The sequence below is a fragment of the Leptopilina heterotoma genome, unplaced genomic scaffold, assembly GCF_015476425.1.
Source record: "Leptopilina heterotoma isolate Lh14 unplaced genomic scaffold, ASM1547642v1 Lhet_182, whole genome shotgun sequence".
Classification (NCBI taxonomy): Eukaryota; Metazoa; Arthropoda; class Insecta; order Hymenoptera; family Figitidae; genus Leptopilina; species Leptopilina heterotoma.
In genome coordinates this window covers 20109-42128 of record NW_025110899.1, presented here as the reverse complement: position 1 = coordinate 42128, position 22020 = coordinate 20109, and the positions used below count along the sequence as shown (strand labels likewise).

At 29.0% G+C, this 22020-nt stretch overlaps 3 protein-coding genes across 5 annotated transcripts; 2 read left to right on the top strand and 1 right to left on the bottom strand.

The window, feature by feature from the left end:
- The first annotated feature begins 429 nt into the window (after positions 1-429).
- LOC122500205 (probable ribosome production factor 1) lies at positions 430-2293 on the top strand. The gene is made up of 3 exons (XM_043609002.1): positions 430-1134; positions 1678-1942; positions 2050-2293. Exons 1-3 carry the CDS (start codon positions 549-551, stop codon positions 2225-2227), a joined length of 1029 nt encoding a protein of 342 aa, XP_043464937.1. The 5' UTR covers positions 430-548; the 3' UTR covers positions 2228-2293.
- A 526-nt stretch (positions 2294-2819) lies between these two features.
- On the top strand, positions 2820-7397 carry LOC122500202 (alpha-N-acetylglucosaminidase). The gene is made up of 14 exons (XM_043608997.1): positions 2820-3264; positions 3591-3724; positions 3979-4157; positions 4297-4515; positions 4688-4915; positions 4981-5044; positions 5217-5362; positions 5447-5531; positions 5668-5817; positions 5906-6048; positions 6122-6281; positions 6401-6591; positions 6697-7082; positions 7201-7397. The coding sequence occupies exons 1-14, from the start codon at positions 3177-3179 to the stop codon at positions 7257-7259; spliced, it is 2232 nt and encodes a 743-aa protein (XP_043464932.1). The 5' UTR covers positions 2820-3176; the 3' UTR covers positions 7260-7397.
- Positions 7398-8073: 676 nt separating this feature from the next.
- Positions 8074-21993, bottom strand: LOC122500201 (voltage-dependent T-type calcium channel subunit alpha-1H). Of its 3 annotated transcripts, XM_043608995.1 has the most exons (34): positions 21594-21993; positions 21326-21518; positions 20529-20640; positions 20163-20296; positions 18467-18564; positions 17677-17848; positions 17420-17523; positions 17118-17293; positions 16932-17024; positions 16525-16703; positions 16286-16440; positions 15988-16190; positions 15619-15828; positions 15418-15541; positions 14998-15284; positions 14778-14929; positions 14453-14656; positions 14194-14350; positions 13967-14122; positions 13756-13890; positions 13395-13658; positions 13148-13272; positions 12871-13060; positions 12364-12677; positions 11831-12023; positions 11582-11731; positions 11145-11525; positions 10832-11024; positions 10356-10617; positions 10120-10250; positions 9902-10051; positions 9525-9817; positions 9222-9465; positions 8074-8873 (listed from the first exon to the last, which is right to left on the bottom strand). In XM_043608995.1, exons 1-34 carry the CDS (start codon positions 21604-21606, stop codon positions 8311-8313), a joined length of 6510 nt encoding a protein of 2169 aa, XP_043464930.1. In that variant the 5' UTR covers positions 21607-21993; the 3' UTR covers positions 8074-8310. The 3 variants fall into 3 exon arrangements, with proteins under 3 accessions (XP_043464930.1, XP_043464929.1, XP_043464931.1); XM_043608994.1 differs by having other exon boundaries at positions 21326-21993; XM_043608996.1 differs by lacking the exon at positions 21594-21993 and having other exon boundaries at positions 20529-20628; positions 21357-21389.
- Positions 21994-22020: the final 27 nt, after the last annotated feature.

The following is a 22020-nucleotide window of genomic DNA, read 5'->3' as shown; positions in this document are numbered from 1 at the left end:
AGATAACGCGAGACGCAACGCAAAACGCGCTAGAAATGCATGGTATTTTTGTGCGTTTCGCGTTGCGTCTTGCGTTACCTTTGCCATGTAGATGCAGCATGCAGCATACAATACAGAAAAAAGTTGAGAAACGCGCGACGCAGACGCGAAACGCGAGAAATTGCCATGTATTTTTCTCGCGTTTCGCGTCTGCGTCGCGCGTTTCTCACTTTTTTTTCGCTATGTAGATACAGCTTGAGAGAGATGGAGATATATGTTCGCTATATTTGCACTCATGACCACGCGTCAACGCAAAAAGGTTCTATGGGATTGCACCTTAAACAGGGAGCGCCTTTAGGTCGAGTCCACAATAGACAAACTATCTTGAGGAAAAGTTGTCTATTGTGGACTCACCGTTACGACTACATTGAAGACTAACCTTGACTGTGTTTATAGAGCCAACCTAACCTGTCTCTTGCTTCGCACATGTTTCGCCCTAAATTACAACTTGCATGTTATAGTTGAGGTAGAATAAACCATTCTCGTTATATTTAAATCATTAATTTAATATGAAATTAAAAGGATTACGAGTTAATCCACTGCATCGAGTATCGCAGAATGGAGATAATGATTCCCAGATTAAAAGTGTGTCGAATAGCAATGAGGTAAATAACAAAGAAGCTAAGTTTCCTTGTGATGGTAATTTTAGTGAAATAAAATGTAAAATAGTTCGACGTCAAAAAAGAGAAAAATTTAAAAGGGAAAAAGCAAAAGCCAAACGAGAAGCTAGAAAACTGAAATTGCAAACAGGCGCACCTAAGCAAGTACCTCATACTATAGAAAGTTTGCGTGAGAAAGATGAAACAATCATCGTTGGAAGTTTAGATGATTCAATAAATGCAGAGATTAAGGAAGATATAGAACTTGATGAGTTTGCATCATATTATCGACATGATTATGAACCTAAAGTTTTGATAACTTTTGCTGATAATCCTTCTACAAAAACGAGAATTTTTGGACGTGAATTAACAAGAATAATTCCAAACTCAATATCATTGTATAGAAATCGATCTGGTGTTAAAAAGATTGTGAAAAGTGCTACAGCTAAGAGTTTTACTGATATTGTTGTTGTAAATGAAAATAGATCAGAACCGAGTATCCTTTTTAAAGAAATTTATGCTTTACATGACAATTCAAATAAAACTATTTATTTTCAATATAACTGTATACTTAAAAATGCGTTGTATATATGAACGTTCTCTAAAAAACCTTCCAATTCAAACCATTCATTTGCTAAAATTTCAGTCTTGAACAAATTTTATGGGAATTGTATTTAATTTGTTTCATATTTGCCAATGACGGACAAATAATCTATTTATAAAAATAATTGAATTGTTCCTAAGAATTATATTAAAATTTTTGAAAATATAAACAATGATAATTAATTTTGTACTTAATAAGTACAAAATAAATAATAATTTAAAAAATTTTGATTATATTTTAAAATTTATATTTGAATATAAAAAATTTTGTAATTTGCATAACAATAATAAATTGATCGTAACATTTGCTAGTTTTTAATAAACTTTGACTAGATGCAGCCAAAATGATTTTTTATTGGGATAGATTCTTTCGAATTTTGTGTAACTAATTAGATAGTAATCATTTAATAAAAAATTATTTTCCTGAATTATTAAGATGGCTTGCTGATTATCCATTTACCGGATGGTCCGACATTACATTGCAAACTGAGCAATGTGAAAATTACTCCAGAATTGAAGCGCAGTCATAAAGAAATTACTAATCATCGTCCAGAAGTTATTTTAAATAATTTTACGACCCGTTTGGGGCATTCAGTGGGCAGAATGTTGGGCGCCTTATTTCATTATGAACCTGAATTCAAAGGACGAAGAGTTGTTACATTCCACAATCAACGTGATTACATATTCTTTAGACATCACAGGTATTAGAAAATTTTTTTCATTATTTATCGAAAAATTTGTCAACTGTATCTTTGTCGATGCACTCTTGAATAATTTACAGTATATTAATTTTAACTCTCCTTTTTAGATACGAATTTAATCCGGATACTGGAAAACCCAGGTTGCGGGAACTCGGGCCGAGATTCACCTTAAAAGTTAAGTCTTTACAATATGGAACATTTGACAGTAAGTATGGAGATTTTGAGTGGATTATTGAGGGTCGTCGTCATGAGATGGAAACAAGTAGAAGAAAATTCTTTTTGTAAACATATGTTTTCTTTTATTTGTTAAATGTGACTCATTAATTTTTATTAAAATTAATTTTACAAATATTATAAATGTTTTATTTTCGTGTTATATAAGCGGAGGGAAGTGCGATGACTTGGTGTGAATTCTCCATTTTTCCCAATCAAATTTTTATTATTGACATCTCTTAAAATACATGAAATTTTAATTCTATATTTACTTTTCTTTTACTATTTACTTTTTCACATTATTTATTCCTTATGGATATTTATCAAATTTTTAGAATATAAATTAAGAATACAAGAAAATTCTGGTTGCTGGTACCCGACTATTATATTTTCATTTATTTAAAAATCTTTTAGTGCTTTAACGTGAAGAAAGAAATACACATTTTTGATTATATTTTCTGAAAAAAGATAATATTTTCGTCTTAGGCATTTAACCAGCATGGCATTAAAATAATATGAATCACTCAAGAAAATAATTGTTTTGAAATAAATTTCCAAGAAAATGAGCCATAAATAAAAGGTGTGCTTACAATTTAAAAATTTTCAACCTTATAAGTGAAAATCGATGAGTTCCGTAAATTTATTTATATATAAATTTACATTTCAATAGTTTATCATAAAATTGGAATAAAAATTAAAATTTATAAATAAGATTTTTTTAATTGCTAAATGGAAGTAAAAAATTTTGTTCGTTACATTAAATTATGAATGTGAGAAAAATGTTCGATGTTATTGTCAGGTATTCATATCTCACCACTGTTACTTCTTTATATATCAATCACAGAGAAGTCATAATGATACACTATAGTACAATATTGCCTAAATCGCTCCTATACATGCGTATATGCATTGAAAGATACCTAGTAATCTTCAATCTGTGAGATACGTTAAACGATATTTACTAACTTTAAGTAAAGGCAATGTATCAGTCTTAATACAGATTTATCTGTCGAACGTGAAAATGATTACACTGAAATATATCTTATTTCTAATATTAATAAGCAATATTACACTGTTTTCTCTTCCCAGCAGTGCATTAACAAAATTCAGTAAGTTTTAAAAAATATATTTTACATAATAAACCTTGACTTTATAAAAGCTTGCAGATTAAGATCTTGTTTACACTGTTAAAAATGATGGCGAGTTTAATACATTTTTATTTTATAATTATATCAAAATTGTAATGACAAATAGAAATTATCAGAATTTTTTATCACTTCTTTTCATTAAAAGATTAAAATTTTGTTAAATATTATGTTTTGTCAAATTGAAATTATGCAGATTTTTGTTCTTTACTTATTAAACAAAAATAGAAAATTGTTAGTATAAATATTAACATTCGAATATATTTTTTTTTAAATAAATATTAAAATAGATATTGAAACTGCATCGGAAATTCAAACAAATGAAGTCAGAAAATTATCATCGAGGCTCTTGGGTAAATTCTCAAAACGTGTGTCTATAGCTGTTGATTTTAGCCTAATAAGTGAGGGTAAGGACACATTTAAGGTGGGTAATTATTTAAGTATACTTTACAATAAAAATATGTGTATAACACTATCAACATTATATACAGTTAATACAGTTGAAAAAGTAAAAAAAAAATATTTAAAAAGAACGAAAATATGGAGTTGGGATAACGTTTAGTTTAAGAAGAACTATGTGTATTATCGTCTTGTCGGAAATTTATGATTAAAGTTAAATTTTTGTTCAACTCATATATACTTTAAATATGCCATAATTATTCTCTTTTGTCTTTTAAGATTGTTAAAAACTCTGAACAAATTTTAACGATTCTTGGAAGTTCTGGAGTTGCAGCAGCTTGGGGACTGCATTATTATTTAAAAAATTTCTGTAATGTTCATATTTCTTGGGAAGGATCGCAACTTGAATTGCCAAATACTTTTCCGGATGTAAACTTGACTATAACAGCGAATGACAAGTAAATTTATTTACTTTTGTCCAGAGAGCAGTGCTAATCTCGAAGTACTGAGTACTTTTCCTCATCAGCACTGATTACTATCAGACTAATGTTTTTATGAAAAATAAAATATTAAGGCAATATATTACGTATATTTCAGGTTCAGATATTACCAAAACGTTTGTTTAGGAGGTTACAGTACGGTTTGGTGGCAATGGGAACAGTGGGAAAGACATATTGATTGGATGGCTTTAAATGGTATTAATTTATCACTTGCATTTGCTGGTCAAGAGGCCATTTGGCAAAGAGTTTATATGGAAATGAATTTAACTCTTGAGGAGATAAATGAACACTTTGGAGGGCCAGCATTTTTACCATGGTTAATTATTATAATTTTTAATGCTCTTTTTCTTAGCTCTTCAATTTTTAACTACAGCTTAATTATACACAGCAAAGAAAAGTCTTATTTTAAGCCAGCGAGGCAGTCTTTTTTAGATTTACTTTTTTATTGAAACTTTGATCTATGTAATGAGAGGTAGAAAAGTTTATAGGTCAAGAATGGGAAATATCAGAGGATGGGGAGGACCATTAACTTCATCGTGGCATACTTTCACAATTAAATTGCAACATAAAATTTTGAACAGAATGAGAAATCTTGGTATGAGGTCAGTTTTGCCTGCATTTTCTGGACAAGTACCAAGAGCACTCGCTAAACATTTTCCAAACGCAACTATGACAAAAATGAGTGAATGGAATACATTTCAAGATCGATATTGTTGGTAAGTACTAGAAACTTTTCCTTGTAGAACATAATAAATGTTTTGTATGATAACTAATTTTTCAGCCCTCTTATGCTTGAGCCTGCAGATCCATTGTTTCAAATACTTGGGACAGACTTTTTAAGAAAGGTAGTTGTATAAAAATTTAAGTCTTGTTACATTTTTTATGATTATGATTCACATATTTTAATTATTACGTCGATTAGAATTTTCAGTTCTTGCTGGAATATTTTTAAGTCTCATTGGTTTGTTCAACTTCATCAACTTTTCGTAAAAATTTTCAATAGTTATTTTATTTCAGTATATAGAAGAATTTGGTTCAGATCATATTTACAATTGCGATGCATTCAATGAGAATAAACCAAGTAGTGGTAATTTGACTTATCTGAGTAACATTGGCAAGGCAATATTTAAAGCTCTGACTACTGTTGACAGTGAAGCAATTTGGTAAGTGGATATTTTAAATAAATATTTATAGATACGTTTGTAGTAGCAAAATTATTCTATCACAATATTTATTTTCATTCTTAGGTTATTACAAGGATGGATGTTTGTGAATGATTTTCAATTCTGGACGGAATCCAGGGTTAGAGCTTTTGTAACGTCTGTACCGACGGTAATTATCTGTTAAAGTAAGAAATAATAATTTGTGACCTGAATAAAGTCAAGGAGCCTTGTCTGACCCTCACTCACATTATTTAAATGTTACAGAGAATATTCCACTTTTACATGTACGAATATTTATGTTTTAGGGAAAAATGATAATACTTGATTTACAATCTGAACAGTTCCCTCAGTACAAAAGACTTAAATCTTACTTTGGACAGCCATTTATTTGGTGTATGCTTCACAATTTTGGAGGTACTCTTGGAATGTTTGGTTCCTCGGAAATAATAAATGAGGTACTTGCCTCTTTGTTATTATAGAAATATGATCACTCATCTCTTTGAAAATGTTTATGAGTCTTGCGCATTTATCTTCTTGTTTTAGCGAGTTTTTGAAAGCAGAAAGTTTAACGGAAGTACTATGATAGGAGTGGGTTTGACACCCGAAGGGATAAACCAAAATTACGTCATATATGAACTTATGATGGAAATGGGATATCACAAAAAACCAGTAAATTTAGAAGCATGGTATGATATTTTGTATTTAAAGAGAAGTAACTGATGGTAGCTTTGTTTCTTAAGCACTTTTAAATTTTAAAAGGTTTGAGAATTATGCTTCGAGAAGATATGGTGCTTGGAATGAATATACAACTGATGCTTGGAAAAAACTTGGAAAATCTGTTTATAATTTTAGTGGCTCTCAAAGAATTCGAGGTCATTATGTTATAACAAGAAAACCGAGTCTCAAAATTAAAGTGTGGGTAAGTGACGCACTTCTCATTGATTTTCTTCTCATTTTTTTATAAAAAACCCACAGTTATCCCTTTAAAATCTCAAAATTCTCCCCTCCTAAATAATTTTATTTTTATTATTTTTGTAGACTTGGTATGATTATAATGTAATTTTGTCTGCTTGGGATATGCTTTTAATGGGCAGGCATAACAGAGGTAGTAGCAGTCTATATAAACATGATTTAGTTGATGTAACAAGGCAGGTTCTGCAAGTAAAAGCTGATACGATTTACTTAAAAATTTTGGAGGCTTATACGAAAAGTAATAAATTAGATTTGAAGTAAGTTTTGAGTATTTTTGAGTTTTGAGAATTTAAAAAAAAAATTGTTTTCTTGGTCTTTTAAGCTGTTTATTATTATTATGACATCATTTGACACTTTGACAGATTTCATTCCTCGATGTTACTTGAATTATTTGATGACTTGGAACGTATATTAGCATCACATGAAAATTTCTTGCTTGGTGTTTGGCTAAAAGATGCAAAATCCCTTGGAACAAATGAAATGGAAATTCTTAATTACGAATACAATGCTAAAAATCAAATAACACTTTGGGGACCAAATGGGGAAATTATTGATTATGCAAACAAACAATGGTCTGGAATTATTGAAGACTACTTTAAACCTAGATGGAAATTGTTTCTTGAAACACTTTATACTTCCTTAAATGAAGGAATCAATTTTAATCAAACTGATTGTAATTTGAGGATGTTTAATCAAGTGGAACAACCTTTTACACTGTCCAACAAGACCTACTCTTCAGAATCAATAGGTATATTATATAAATTCATAACTTTAGAATAAATTTTCTTTTGTTATATATAATTTATATTGTGTTGTTTTTTAATGTATAGTTATATTCTACGTAAAACATTGATTTTTATTTGCAGGAAATAGTATTGAACTTGCACTTGGAATTCACTCTAAATGGCGTTATTTATACATATAAACAATAAAATAGAAAACATAATTGCACAAGTAAAAGTTAAGGTTCTCAAATTTACATATTTCATTTGATTGTATGTATCCTTAATATATTTTAATATGTAATAGTTTTTATAATTCAAATAAATCTATTGTTCTATAATTGCCCCAAGTGCCAATCAATTATGAAACAATATTTAAATTTAAATAGCTGCGGAAAAAAATGTTTTTGTTAATGATACTTGGAGGAAGTGAAATATGTTCATAATATATTTGAATAGTTAGGAAATTTTTTTTATACAAATTTAGATTTTCAGTGAAGAAAAGACTGAAAAAATTGCGCTCTTTGTTCCATAATTTCCCTGCTTGATGGTAATTATGTTGAGGCCAGCGCAGGATACAGGAAAGAAAAAAGAGAAAACTGCTTTACCTGAAGCCTGACCGGCCTGACAGGAGAGCCTGTCTGTGTCCTTTTCTTTTTCATGCTCGTTAATGATGTTCATTCTGCATTGGCCTTCACGCATCTAATTATTTGTGCTTTTTCTCGTAGCCGGTATCTTTTATGTTGTGGTTATCACATGATTTTATTGTGACTTCACTTTCGTACCTACCTGTTATTATATTTATTCTTTTGAAAATGAATCGAGATGAAGTGCCTCTCAATATTTATATTTTTCGCCAATTAAGTCTAAAAAATGAAAAAGCGACTAAACAAATGCAATAAGGTTTTGACCAATTCATCAGAAGATGAGATAGGTAAGTTATAAAATGATTGTTTTTATTAATTAGGTATTTGATCTGAAAACAGTAAAAATAGGTATTTATATTTTGTTTTAATTGAAAAATAATCTTTGTTTAGAGAATACCTTTTATTTAGACATGTTTTACGTGTCTATACATATATACATTTAAGTTTACAAGAAATAAATAAAAAAAATATATCTCAAAATTATACGATCCTTTTAAGGATCAATAGAAACTACATCATTTTCATTCTATTCACTTAACATTTAGCTATACTGGTTTTAAAAATGTTCAACATAACAAATATTTGTTAAACAGTGATTTTACCGCTATTAGTATAATCCACTCGAACTAAAGTCATTACTGAAACTTACAGAATAATTTTTTAAATTGTCATCGTTTGATATATTATTACATCTGCTTTCTGCAACAGGAATATTATCATTTCTGTTAGAGTTTGAAAGTCCTGAAACATTCACTTTTAATTTAAGTGGTCTTCGTTCATTGATTATTGATTGCACATCATAATCTTCGTGAAAATTGTTAGGCTTATTATTCACATTGTTACCATGTACGATTTTTTTCGAACTGATACAAAAATTTTCATCAATAGGTGGCGTTTTTAATTTAATCTCTTTTTCTGATTTTAAATAATCAGCTGAAGTATCTCTACTTCTTGCTGAATACGAAATAGTGGGAGGAATAAGGTAATTCGATGAATTCGAAACTACTTTATTACATTCGAATTTAGGTGAATTAATGGTGCTCTGTTGTTGCATATTACTATATTTATGACCAGATTTTAATTTTGCCGATTTTGAAGAGAGCTGAAGTATGGTGCTCTTTCTTCTTCTTCTTCTTCTCCTCGTTGATACATGTAAGGAAGCATCTAAAACTGACAACCATTTTTTCTATATGTTATTCTTATACTTAAATTCACAATATCTATTTAAATCTGTAGAACATTATACTTTGCTTTATTAAACTTAGAAAGAAATTGTTTTGAAACAACCAAATTTTAGTTGAATCAGAAATATTAAAACAATTACTATATAGTTGACAAAACGTTTGTTTTGCTTAACAAAAAATATTCTTCAAATAACCAAATGTTTAATTAAATCAAATAGATATATATTTAGCTTAAACAAACTTTATTTAGAATAAACAAAAAATAATATATACAATGAAATGGAATATTTTTTTGAAACTCAATTTTTTTTCAGTGTGTATCAATATTTATTACCTTGGTTCTTGGTTGACCCATGATTATAAATAAAATTAGAGGGTAGAGACCGAACTTTAGAGAGTCCATGAGAAGATTCAGGAGGACTATTATTTTTCCATTGTGATGTCATTATTTCATTATCATCTATTACATTTTGAACGCTAGTTTCTTCAACATTTTCATTTTCACCAACTAAAAGTTCTTCTTGTTCAGCCAATAATTCCCTTTCGAGTTGTGACTCCATGTCAAGCTCGTCCTCCATCTGTAATAAAATAATAAATAAAATAATAATTCTTTGATACTTTTTTAATCATATATTACCTGTTTATGACTTTCTTCTAAATGTTTCATTAGAACTGCGACAACCACATTTACAAGAACAAACTGTGCCATCAGTACAAATATTACAAAAAATATCGGGGCAATAATATTGCTGACACAACAATTTTTCACACAATCTTCTGAATCATCACAATTATCCCGTAAAGTGTCTTTCATAATACCATTCCAATTGTCGCCAGTTGCTACTCGAAATAAAGTTAAAAACGCCATTCCAAAGTTACTGAAATGTGCATGTTCTCCTAAACCTTGACAAGGCATTTCATCACTACATTCTGGAAATTAAATAACCTAATGTATTAAACATTTTACATTATGTAAACTGAAAATTTCCATGTATATTAAGACACAAAATATACCTAATCGTCCAAACAGTTCAACACCAAGTGCTGCGAATATGAAGAACAGTAAGAAAAAGAGTAATCCCAAATTACCAACTTGAGGCAATGCTTGCATAACAGTATCCAGTAGTGCTCGAATACCCTTTGCCATTTTAAGTAGCTTCAAGACTAACAATAATTATTTACACAAATTAGAAATATGTCGCTTACATTATATTATAAAAAATATGTATTACCTCTTGCAATACGCAAAACACGCATGACTCGAATGATCGTAGGGTTGATAGGAATTACTTTCGATTCAACTTCTTCTAAAACAATTCCCACCACTGACAATATCACAATGCCCACATCAAGTTGGTTCCATCTGAAATAATATTCATTTAAAGTCTAAATCGCTTGGTACACATATGTGTTATTAAAAGATCTGTATTTAAAATGTAGTAAAATCTGTTATAAACCTGTTACTTACTTATCTTTTAAATATAACTGTATTCCAAGAGCTATAAGCTTCATTATTGATTCTAATATAAAAACAGCTGTGAAAAAATAGTTGAAAATTTTTAAAGCATATGTTAGTGCTTTTGGCATCATGTAAAATTCTAATGCCATTGTAACTACGTTTAGTCCAATTACCGCCGCAATTGCCAAATCGAAATATTTTGATGTCACAACATTATGGATGAATAATCGTACTTTTGAATAATTGTTATAGTAAGGGGGCTCGTGTAATCCTAAAAATGAAAAAAGGCAATAAACCACTTTATCGAATTTCATTGAAAAATCAAAAGTTTGAATGTTTTGTGTTTAAACTTTAAACTTTCGATTTTTTGATCAAATAAAATTAATGATCCTTATATGTCATACATATTTGTGTGACACTTTCAAACATTCAACAAAAAATAGTTTTTGATAAATAAATTAAATATTTTTAAAAGAAAAATATACTTCTTCTCTTTTTCTCCATTTGTAAAGCGCGTTTAGCAGCTCTTCGAACTCTTTCTTCTTTCTCTTGTTCTTCGCGACATCTGTGAAAATTTTCAACGACCACTCCCACAAACATATTTAGTACGAAGAATCCAACTAATAAGATGAATGAAATGAAATAAAGCAATCTCCATTCCGAGTAGTTTTCAATTGGCTGAAATAAATTAATACAATAACACGGTGTTAGAAAAAATTTTAAAAAAACAAGAAACTTTTAATCGGACCTATACATAATTTTCAACAATTGAGTATTAAATAAATACATATATCATACCTGTTGGTCGACACCTACGGCATCCAAACCCGTGTACATAATATTCACCCATCCATCTCGTGATGACAGTACAAATAAAGACATCAAGGCTTTCCCAAGATCGTCAAAGTTATATTTTCTGTTCAACCAAATATTTCGTTTGTCTGATAGACAATCGGTTTTGTTGCGTATATTATTAACATCAGGTCCTTCACAGTAAAAAAATGCACCCTTAAACAACTGAACCCCCAAAATACCAAAAATAACAAAAAATGTACAGCAAATTAGTACAATGTTTCCAATGGGTCTTAAGGATGAGAGAAGAGTTTGAACGACGAGTTTTAAACCTGGTGCTCTATTTATAACTCTTAACGGCCTCAGTGAGCGCAAAAGTCTGAATACCTGTAACAATATTGTGATTTAATTTAGATAAAGGATCTATCTTATGCTCAACTTACTCTTAGAATGCCAAAAATTTTCGGACTGTTTGCAGATATAAGTGACATCAATAAGTCGGTTATTGAAATTATAACAAGTGATCCATCCATTATATTCCATCCAGAAGTAAAATAAGCAGATGGCCCGTAAAGCATACCTGTTGCAATGACCTACGAAAAGAACCAAATGTTGCTGCTCAAAATAAATAATTAATTAATTGCAAATGTATAACAAAGTTTTAGCTTATACTGTTTTATAAATTGGTGTACCTTGATTAACATTTCCATTGCAAAAACTGCTGTAAATATGTAATTAGCACTAGAGAGAAAAATTCTTTCAAAGCTATCAGGTGGTATATTTGGTCTTTCCATTGCCAAAGTTATGCAGTTTAATCCAATAAAGAGTAAAACTACGTTATCAAACCACTTTTGATCAACAAACCACTTACATAATATTCTGATTCTGAAATTTTAATTACTGTAAATTTGCAAATCAACTTGAACACTGTTGATAAGAAACAAAACGAATTCTGTTCACAAATTGAGTAAGAATCTTACTCAATTTGATACACATCAAAAATGGAATCAGCACAAAGTTTTCTGTCACTCAACATGCACTCATTTTGAGATTTTTTCATTTTGATATGAGATAAAACAAAAATGAGTAAACTTTTTTCTATGTGAGTGTTTTAAATCTTTTTAAAAAACTCACTTAAAAATAGTTTCAAATAAAAACATATTTAAAATGTAAAAAAATAGTTATAAATTGTATAATTTCCATTAATTAGAGATAGGTTAATTACTTGTGTTCATTCGAAAAAATATATAGAGACAACTCATCTCTTCCTTTTAGACAATTTCGTGAGTTTAGGGAGATAAACATTTTCCGAAGTTTCTTCATATTTGAAATATTCTTTGGAGAAGTTGCGAAAAATAGATCTTCTGTTTGTGAATTACGATGGTTTTTAATTGTTGATGGAGAATTTTTTTTTGGTGATGAAGCATTTACAGGCACATCGTTAGGAATACATGCTGTCCCATGGTCTTGATGAGTAAACGTTCTTTTTACTTTCATAGTCTCATATGATTTTTGTGTATCTTTTATAGCCCAATGACACTAAAAGCACAAAAAAAAAAAAAAATATAAAATCTATCCTGCAATGTAGTTCAACTGTATGATATTAAAATTATTAATACAGTACTATTATTATTTATGTATGTATAATTGAGGAATACTACAGAAAACCTACTACACCGCGGTGTATTAATAATAACGGCGAAGAAATTTATACTCAGAATGTGAATATTACCTGTTTCGTAAAGGCAAAACACTGAGAGTTTGATGAGCAGTGGCTACTGTTTTCATTGATATGCAAACTGGGGCTTTCATTTTTGGATATTAATTTTACTGCTCGATTATTTGGAACATAAATAAAAGTGTCGTTTCCTACGGAATCGGCTACACATCCTTTAGTTGATGGAATAGATGTTGGATATATTCTGTTAAATGAAATAAATAATATTATTGCTCAAAAATAGGAGCGCTTAAAGTAATGAAGGTTTCCTAAAATATATATAGCTACTTACTTGGTTGAATCCGTATCTTTCTTGGAAGATTTCATAACATTGGATATCAAATTATGTTTTAATGTCCAGTCGGTAGTATTGCACGCTTTACTTTCAACATCATTTGTTTGATTTATTCCTTGCTTCTGAAATTAGTATATAAATCAAAATATTACTTTTTAGCACAGACAGGAATGTCAATCTAAACTCTAGAAATATGTTCAGTAAGAGTAGTATATTCAACAAGAAATGTTGATTTCGTACTTACAATATATTTGTCAATTGAAGAAAATGATAATCTTTTGTTATAGATGTCTCTGGAGATTAAATCTTTGTATGAAGTATCGAAAGTTGTATTTGGAGAATCTTGTGGTGTAGGCGCAGTATGAGTAATTATAGGTGGCGACGGTCTAGATGTCAAAATACTACTGCCATTTTTATTATACTTTACACTGGATAATTGTTTCCGTACATTAATATAATTGTCCTGTTCGCAATTTTCTCTCATTTTCCTGAAATCCTGCTTACTATCCTAATGTGAGAATAGATCGACGTTGAAATAACTTAAATTCTATAGTTAAACATTAAACATAAAGTAATTATAATACACTGAAAACAATTTTCTTTACCTGAGTATAAGTGTCACTATCTGTAAAGGAGTGGAAAGCAGATATCCTAGATAACCCTTCATCACTACCGAATGTACATTCCTGTGCAGCAAGTCTTGCTAACTCCCGTTGTTCCCTCTCCCGTCTTTCATTTCTCTAAAAAATATAATAATGACTATGAAGAATTATGTATGAGTAATTAATAGTGCGAAATGTATAATTGTTATTTTACCTCAGAAGAAAATCCTTCTACCAGAATGGCTACTAACAAATTGAATAAAACATAATTTCCAAATGTCATTAAAGCGACAAAGTACAGAGCAGCCCAATGAGAAGTTTTTTGCATTCCATTAAAAAGAACAACATTCCAATCTTCTTGAGTGAGAATCTGTAATGGAAATATTGTATAATTATATAGTAATTTTCCTTAGTGCGAATAATTATTGTTATTCTTCTTACTTGAAAAACTGTTACGAGAGCCCAAACAATATCGTTGAAATGCTTTCGGTCACATTGGCACATTGGATGACGGGCCACGACTTCAGCACAAGTACAAGGTCTAGTACGATCTATCCACATGCAGAATTTTCCTCCAAAAAGATACATACCTAAAATGCTTAAATTTTTTGTCTCTATAAGTGAGCATTCACATTATTTTTCAAGTCAGAATTATAAAAGTTTTATAGGGTAATTTGAAAGATATAATTTAAGTTCTTACCTGAATATAAAAATGAAAAGCACCAATAATGAGAAGAAAACTGCAACATTATCCATTGTTCGTAACATTACAAACAGTTGACGACGTAAGTTAGGCATAAAACGAACAAGTTTCAAAATTCTTAATAGTCGAAAAGTCCTGAGAACACTGAGCCCTGAGCTACCCCCTCGTTCTTCGACAAAAGCTTGACATAATTCCACAACGCTGTAAAGTATATATTAAACTGAATATTCTTTTACTTATTATTAGTGAATCCAAACTGTATTGTCAATATCACAATTTATATTATATGCGCCAGTTCATATTAAGTATGTAAATAATTTACCTTAAGATAACAACAATACCATCAAAAACGTTAAATCCATTACTTATATATCCAAATGGTCCTTCTGCTATGATTTTTAGTAACATTTCTGCAGCAAATACTGCAGAAAAAGCAATATTACTTATTTCAACAAGAACAGTTAATTCTTCAGGCTGCAATAAAAATGAAATGTCATTAAAATAGTGCAACGTACATTTTATTTTTTAAATCTTAATCTTACTTGATTGTGGTATTCAATACCCATACTGAGTGTATTGATGAGAATCGCTAAAAGAATTCCTTGTTGAAATATTTTACTATCGACAAATCTTTTAACCCACTGACGCAAATAACACAAAATGTAAATACATCCGTTAGCCACAACTTTAAGTATGTGTCCAGCAGGTAATATTTGACACTTTAAATTTCGATTGGGCCATTGTTGTTCTCGTGAAGCATAACAGCACGAGCAGTTATTCACTTCATTAAACCATTGTGAATCATTAACTATTTGACTCTTTTTTATACCTAAAAATAAGCAATAAGTTAACAAAAATGTATCTGCTATGCGATGTGTGAAAATACTAATTTGTAAGGCTATAAGGTTCAACACATTATTTTAATATAAAGGAAATGTTAACTTGTTACCAGCTTGGCTTACCATTTTTAAATGTATTTAAAAACGAATCAAGTGCCAACTGTCCAGTAGGTAAAGCAGCACTGAAAGCTCCACTTAGTGCAAGTAACTCTTGACAAGACATCGCCTCTCTTCGTTTTATTACGGTCTTTGAAATGTATAAGAAATGAATTTAGTTTTTTTACATTTGTAAAAATATTGTAAATGTGCTTATTCAAAATATACCTGCAAATTTTTAGAAAGTGGGATTAACCACACATGTCCATCACTTGTTTGTGTCATCTTTTCATTGCAACAAACATTGCTGTCTGCTAAAGCAACTGAGCCTGGTAATGTATGAACACTTCCTCCATGAAGTAAAATCACATCACTGAACATTACACTGCTTCTTCTTCGAAAATTGGCACTAGGAGGACTTAGCAAACTATTATTTATCTGCAATATAATTTAAACTATTAAAATTAAATTCGTTTTTAGAACAATTGCAATTTAACATTTAATAATATAAAGTAAACAAGATGGCAGACTTTTTATTATAAATATTTAGATGATTAATTTAATAAACACTTATTATTGATTCCTTAAAAGCAATACCTGAGTTGTACTGTTGACAGACTCACTGCAATTTGAAATTGAATGTAGTCGATAAATACCAGTACGTTGATACATTATAGCGGAGTGCTCAATTTCAGATATTTCTGGGCTCGCATGAGGTGCTATAAATGGTTTTCCATTTTGTTCCTTACTTCCCAAAACAGTAATAAGTTTTGATGTTGCTCCACAAAAAATATTGCTACCTTCAAGTAGAAATATACGTTTATTAGATAACTCTAGCCGGAACTAAATTTAAAACAATAAAGTGTAGAATTATAATTTTTTAATTTATACATACTGTGTAATTTCTTTATTCCACTTTCAGTTGCTTGACATTGTTCAAGTTTATCCTTTAACAAAATTTCATCTTGCTTTTGTTGCTTACTGTACAAATACAATCGATATCGTTTCATTAATCTTCTCTTACCCCGTCTCCAAAGATGTGCAATATACCTGTCAATTTATTGAATTAATATATATTTTTTACAATTTACGAAAATAAATATATTGTAAAAATTCAAATTCATAATATCTTACTTTACAATTTCTGCATAACATGTAGTTGGCTCAGATACATTCGTAGATGATGCAAGAGTGCTGGTTGATTGAAAGCGTGCTCTTTCTAATCTCATTCTTTCCATTTCTCGCTTCTTAGTTTCAGAGAATTGTGTAGCAATAACGACTAAACACAAGTTAATCATAAAGAAAGAACCAATCTATAAAAAAGCATTAAATATATTCTTAGTGGGAGTACAATTTCTAATCTTTAATTAATAAATACTTCTATCATTAAGTTTGAAATTTAAATGTTACTTTATTGGTTCGCGGTATACAGAATGATTTTTGAAACTTTCTAGTTATTAATAATTTTAAAATTTAATTATTATTAAATAATTTAACTACTTTATCTATACAAGATAATAAATTAAAATAATAATACGAACCACTATAAGAAGGACAAAATAAATCCAGTCCCAGAAAGAATGAGCATCTTGCACATAATACATTATATCTGTCCATCCCTCTAAACTGATGACCTGTTAACAGAATAGTTTGGGAAAAATAATTAATAATTTTTTTCTTTAATGTTGAACGTATGTAACAATGCGTTAAGACATTGAACAACTTACGAGAAATATTGCAACCCAGGCCAGTCCAATATTATCAAATGATATTGTGCCTTGAAAAGGATTGTTTCCTTGTCCCTTACATTCAGTATAATAATAATTCCAATTAACACAATTATTATCATTGATGAAAGTTATATTACTATTTACTAAAGCTGTATGGTTACATTCGATATTATCTGTAAAAGATTATTTCATTAATATCTTCATAGAAAATTTAAAATACATATTAAATATCCTAGTATTAACTTGAAATTTCTATCTCTTTTGTCCTTATTATTTGTTTGAACTTAATTTGAATTTACCGAATTTTAAAGAAGGCAAATCATGACAACTATGCATTCCATTGTCCTCAGGTTTAGAGCAAATATAATCTTGTCCTTGATATTCAAAGTACTTTCTTAACCAGCTAAAATAAATTGAAAAGAAAATTTTTAATCAGATGTACATATAACCACTGAAAAAACAAGTGCACTACTACAATGGACTTCAAGTGCATAGGTATTAGATGTTTATTGATTTTTTTGGGTGAAATCAGTAATAAATAATATCATTTACATACTCTGGGTATCTCACAGTCGGTATAGCTTTTAGAAAACAGCGTTGTCGTAATATTCCTTCCCAAAGCTGAACCCCAACGATGCCAAAGATAAAGAAAACAAAAAAGCAAAGTAATAAAACATTTCCAAGCATTGGCAGTGTGTCCAACAACAGCATTACTAGAATCCTCATACCTTAAACAAATATTATTTTTTGATATTATTTTGTTAATATTTTTAAATTCGATCCACAAGTAAAGAAAAATTGCAATAAAGTGCAAATCTAATGATTAACGAAGAGAAGTTTTCATTGTTTCATCGTTAGATTTCCACTTTATTGCAATTTTTTATATAATTGTGTAATATTCGAGGTAATACATCAAAAGCACATTAAGGTAGTATTATAGTTTCTATCGATCACAAAATTGATTTTTTCATCTTTGTGGTCTAAATTACCTCAAGAATATAATTCTTGAATTTTACTTATTCTAAGTGTATATGCACTTATCTTTCTATGTGGAAGACTTTTCGCTTATTCGGATTTAGAGAGTGCATTTTTAATAATATTGCGGGTAAAAAGGCGCATACTCACACATATTTATAAAAAAAAGTAGTTAAAATTCAACACCCAACGGGATTCTATGAAAGTCGCATGCTTTTAGAGTTGAAGAAAGAAGAGTTAAATATGAGTAAAAAGTTATAATCCTAATGAGAGATAGTATAGTATTTCATTAACAATTAGTAATTCTAATTATTCAGATTTAGACAGTACTTTAAAAAAAAATTAATTAAATTTGCTAATTTTACACTTACTTGGAATTCTATTAATCGCTCGAAGCGGTCGTAAGACTCTTATAGTACGAATCGCAGATAAATTCATATTTTCCACATTTAAACAATATTCCAATATTCTGGAAAAATTAAAGTTTTGTTAGTAAAGGATCTTGAGAATCAATAACTTATTTCTTACGAAACAAGACCTTAAAAGATCTTTCAACTTAAATATAGTTGGTAAAAAATGTTTACCAGTAAAAACTAGAATTTATATTGTAAATTCTGATCAGTAGTAATCGTCAGTTTTAGTCAGACGTATTTTTACCGTTTATCATTAAACACTAAAAAAGTTTTTTTTTATCTTTTTCTGCAAATAATGTAATTTTTAATATGACAAAAATGTTTGTTCTTGTAATTTTTAGTAAAAGTATAGTAACTATAATGTATAGTCAGACAGAACTGGTTAAATCACAGACACAAATTTTTTACTGTTTAAAAAACAATAATTTTTAAAATTTATAAAATAAATTTTTAAATATTTAATCGTTGGTTCTGGGAATTTTCACTAAAAGTACTAAATATACTACTTAGTCAGACAAACATTAAAATTACAGTCGTTTTAGACTCAGTAGTGCAAGTAGTTTTTAGTCAGACAAAGAATAGTATTTTTTAATTTTACTACTTTAGTTGTAAAAGTCAATTACAGTTTTAAACTAAGAATTTATTCAGTATCAGTAGAAGATGTTAGTTGTAGTCAGCCGTAAAGTTTTTCATTTTTTTAAAAAACAGTATTTTTTGAATATTTATTTAAGTATCGAAAGTTCTAGTAGCATAAGTCATTTTCAGTCAGACCTAAAATAATTGAATTTTTAAATTTTTATAGATCAGTAGTAAAAATTAATTCTAGTCAAACTACGAAATTTTCAAGTATTAATAGAAGAGTGGTATTATTAGTCAGACAAAAATTATTTAATCTTCTTCAGAAATAAATTTTAAAATTTTGAGTATCAGTAGGTAATGCAATTATTTGTCAGACTAATTTTTTAACTGTTTTTTAAAAAAGCCTAATTGTGAAAGTTCTGTCTAATGATAAAAATCATTCGTAACCTGTAAATTTTTGTAAGTAGTAAAAGTAATTTTTAGACAGACTGCAATTTGAAACAGTTATTTTAATATCAGTAGTAAATGTCAATCTTAGTCGGACACAGTTTTCAATTATTTTTTTAGCCGCAGTAGTATTTATAATTCTCTGTCAATTTAAAATTTGTTCAAATTCTTGTAGTTATAGTACTGGTAGTAAAGTTCTGTTTTAGTCAGACTGAAACTACGTGTCTCCTTATAATTTTGACTAGCAGTAGTAAAAGTTCGTTACAGTAAGACTATAACTGCTTTACTTCTTCTACTTTTTAGTAGCAGTGGTAAAAATTCTTTATAGTCAGACTAACACTACGTGGCTGCTTCTAATTTTTATCAGCAGTAGTAAAAGTACGTCACAGTCAGACTAACTATCTGTTGTTTTATAATTATCGTCTAAATCTAGGCCTTTACTATACTTACACTAAAATTATAAATTTTAGTATTAGTAGTAAAGGCCTTTTTCAATAAGACTGAAACTACTAGGGCACTTTTAATTTTTAGTAGCAGAAACTTATTTGCGATTGTTTTTTGTCGGTGAAACGGTTTGAAATGGAATGCCCCATAGATATAATTAAAAAATGTAATATAATAAACACACCCAGCAGCTACGATAAAAAAGTCAAGTCTATTCCACGAATCTGCAAGATATGACCCTTTACCATATAAACCCATTGCCACCATTTTTATTGTCATCTCCAAGGCAAAGAAAGCAAAGATAATATCATCAAACATCTGAAAAAATTAAAACATAATTATATTACAAAAAGTTGACTCCGTTTACCCACAGAAATAGCGCAATATATTATTTATTAAACGTAACCCAAATATAGGTAGTATGTTATACTGTAATGCAATCACAATATTTATATTACAATAACACGATTATGACTGTATCATTATTGTAATATTATTGTAACAGTAATGTTTTACAGTAATATTACGTACCACATGGGAATGAAGTTACCTGTAAAATTTTACACCGATTTGTCTCACATTGATCATCCACGCATGGCTGGTACATTCCAAGTGTGAGACAATTTAAAAGTATTATCATTATGCTCACTCTTTCAAACCATGTGAAATGAAATTAAGAAAAATATTTGCATTGTACATATATTATAATATTATATACCTATTAACTTTTATAACCTAAATATTTTTATAAATACCATTTATGAACAATTGAAATATTTGGAAATTAATTTTTTTCAAGATAGATTTCTGTTCAAAATAGAAATTCGTAATAAATAAAGTTTAATTATTATCCTTCCACCAGAAATTCATGCATGAGATTCTATGTGGATTAGCATCTATATAAACCTGTATGAACGCCAATTCACACATAAATTGATTTTTAAATTGTGCCAATTTCCAGATTCCAGATATTCATCCACATATATGATACCATGGGAGTTTGCAGTAGAGAATTGGTTAATTTACCTTATAAATTTTTTTGCATTAACGAATAAATATTATTATTATTAATAATATGAAATTTACAATTAATCTTATGTTGCAAAAAATGATTACAAAAGAGTATCAGTGTCTTTTCTAGATAGTATAACTTTAATCCTGGTTTATAACGTTCATTTTAGCTCAAAATGCTTTTAACCCTTTTAACCTACATTTTCTCCTATTGATACAATGTAACATAACCCATTATTATCAATTCAATTGTTTCTAAGTGAAGAACATAATCAAATAATAGAAATTTGAAAGTTTGTTAAATTATAACATTTGTACGTTAAATAAAAAGGATATGGATTAGTAATTAATGCAAGACACCAATTACGGGGTTTTGTGTTTTGTCGAAGATAACGAAGAGCTATTGGAGCAAAGCCGGGATAAGGAAGAGAGTTTCCTTCCTCATCTTCATCATCATCATGTTCTTCATCAATATCATCTTCATTGCCCTCATCATCATCTAATTCACTCAACTCTGCCATATCACTGTCTGAAATTTGTTCTCTGCTAATTCCATTTATGTGCATTCTTGTAGCAGAACAGTAACGATAATTATTATAATTACAATTTGTAGACATTTTGCTCAAGTTTAATCCATTTATAATAACTGCAAACTTCTTAATTGCACTTTTATTATTTTACCTATATCTTTAAAGATATTGACACTTTTTTGAAAAGAAAACCTAATTTCTACATGAAAAATGTTTGCAATGAAATTTCAAAAGCTAAATTAAGCTTAAACAAAAGGTTTTGTTTAATAAAATGTCACACGCATAAAATAATAGTTGCACTGAAACGCGATGACTAAAAAAACGTCGAACTTGAACTCGTGAATGTGTATAAGCGCATGCGTCTATTTTCACTCATATTAAAACAGATAATATAACAATTTTTAACCCAGAAAATGTAATCAATAAATATTATAAATGATTTTCAGTTCAATGATTAATCAAAGCAAAAAAAAGCAAATTTTCCATGTAATTGATATTGTC

Coding starts and splice junctions, on each gene's coding strand:
- LOC122500202 (XM_043608997.1), top strand. CDS start 3,177: ATGATTACACTGAAATATATCTTATTTCTAATATTAATAAGCAATATT. Junction 3,265..3,590: donor CAGTGCATTAACAAAATTCA/GTAAGTTTTAAA, acceptor ATATTAAAATAG/ATATTGAAACTGCATCGGAA. Junction 5,818..5,905: donor CCTCGGAAATAATAAATGAG/GTACTTGCCTCT, acceptor TTCTTGTTTTAG/CGAGTTTTTGAAAGCAGAAA.
- LOC122500201 (XM_043608994.1), bottom strand. CDS start 21,606: ATGTCTACAAATTGTAATTATAATAATTATCGTTACTGTTCTGCTACA. Junction 14,657..14,777: donor GGTATTGTTGTTATCTTAAG/GTAAATTATTTA, acceptor TATACTTTACAG/CGTTGTGGAATTATGTCAAG. Junction 12,678..12,870: donor GTTTTGCCTTTACGAAACAG/GTAATATTCACA, acceptor TTGTGCTTTTAG/TGTCATTGGGCTATAAAAGA.
- LOC122500205 (XM_043609002.1), top strand. CDS start 549: ATGAAATTAAAAGGATTACGAGTTAATCCACTGCATCGAGTATCGCAG. Junction 1,135..1,677: donor TGAAAATAGATCAGAACCGA/GTATCCTTTTTA, acceptor TGAATTATTAAG/ATGGCTTGCTGATTATCCAT. Junction 1,943..2,049: donor ATATTCTTTAGACATCACAG/GTATTAGAAAAT, acceptor TCTCCTTTTTAG/ATACGAATTTAATCCGGATA.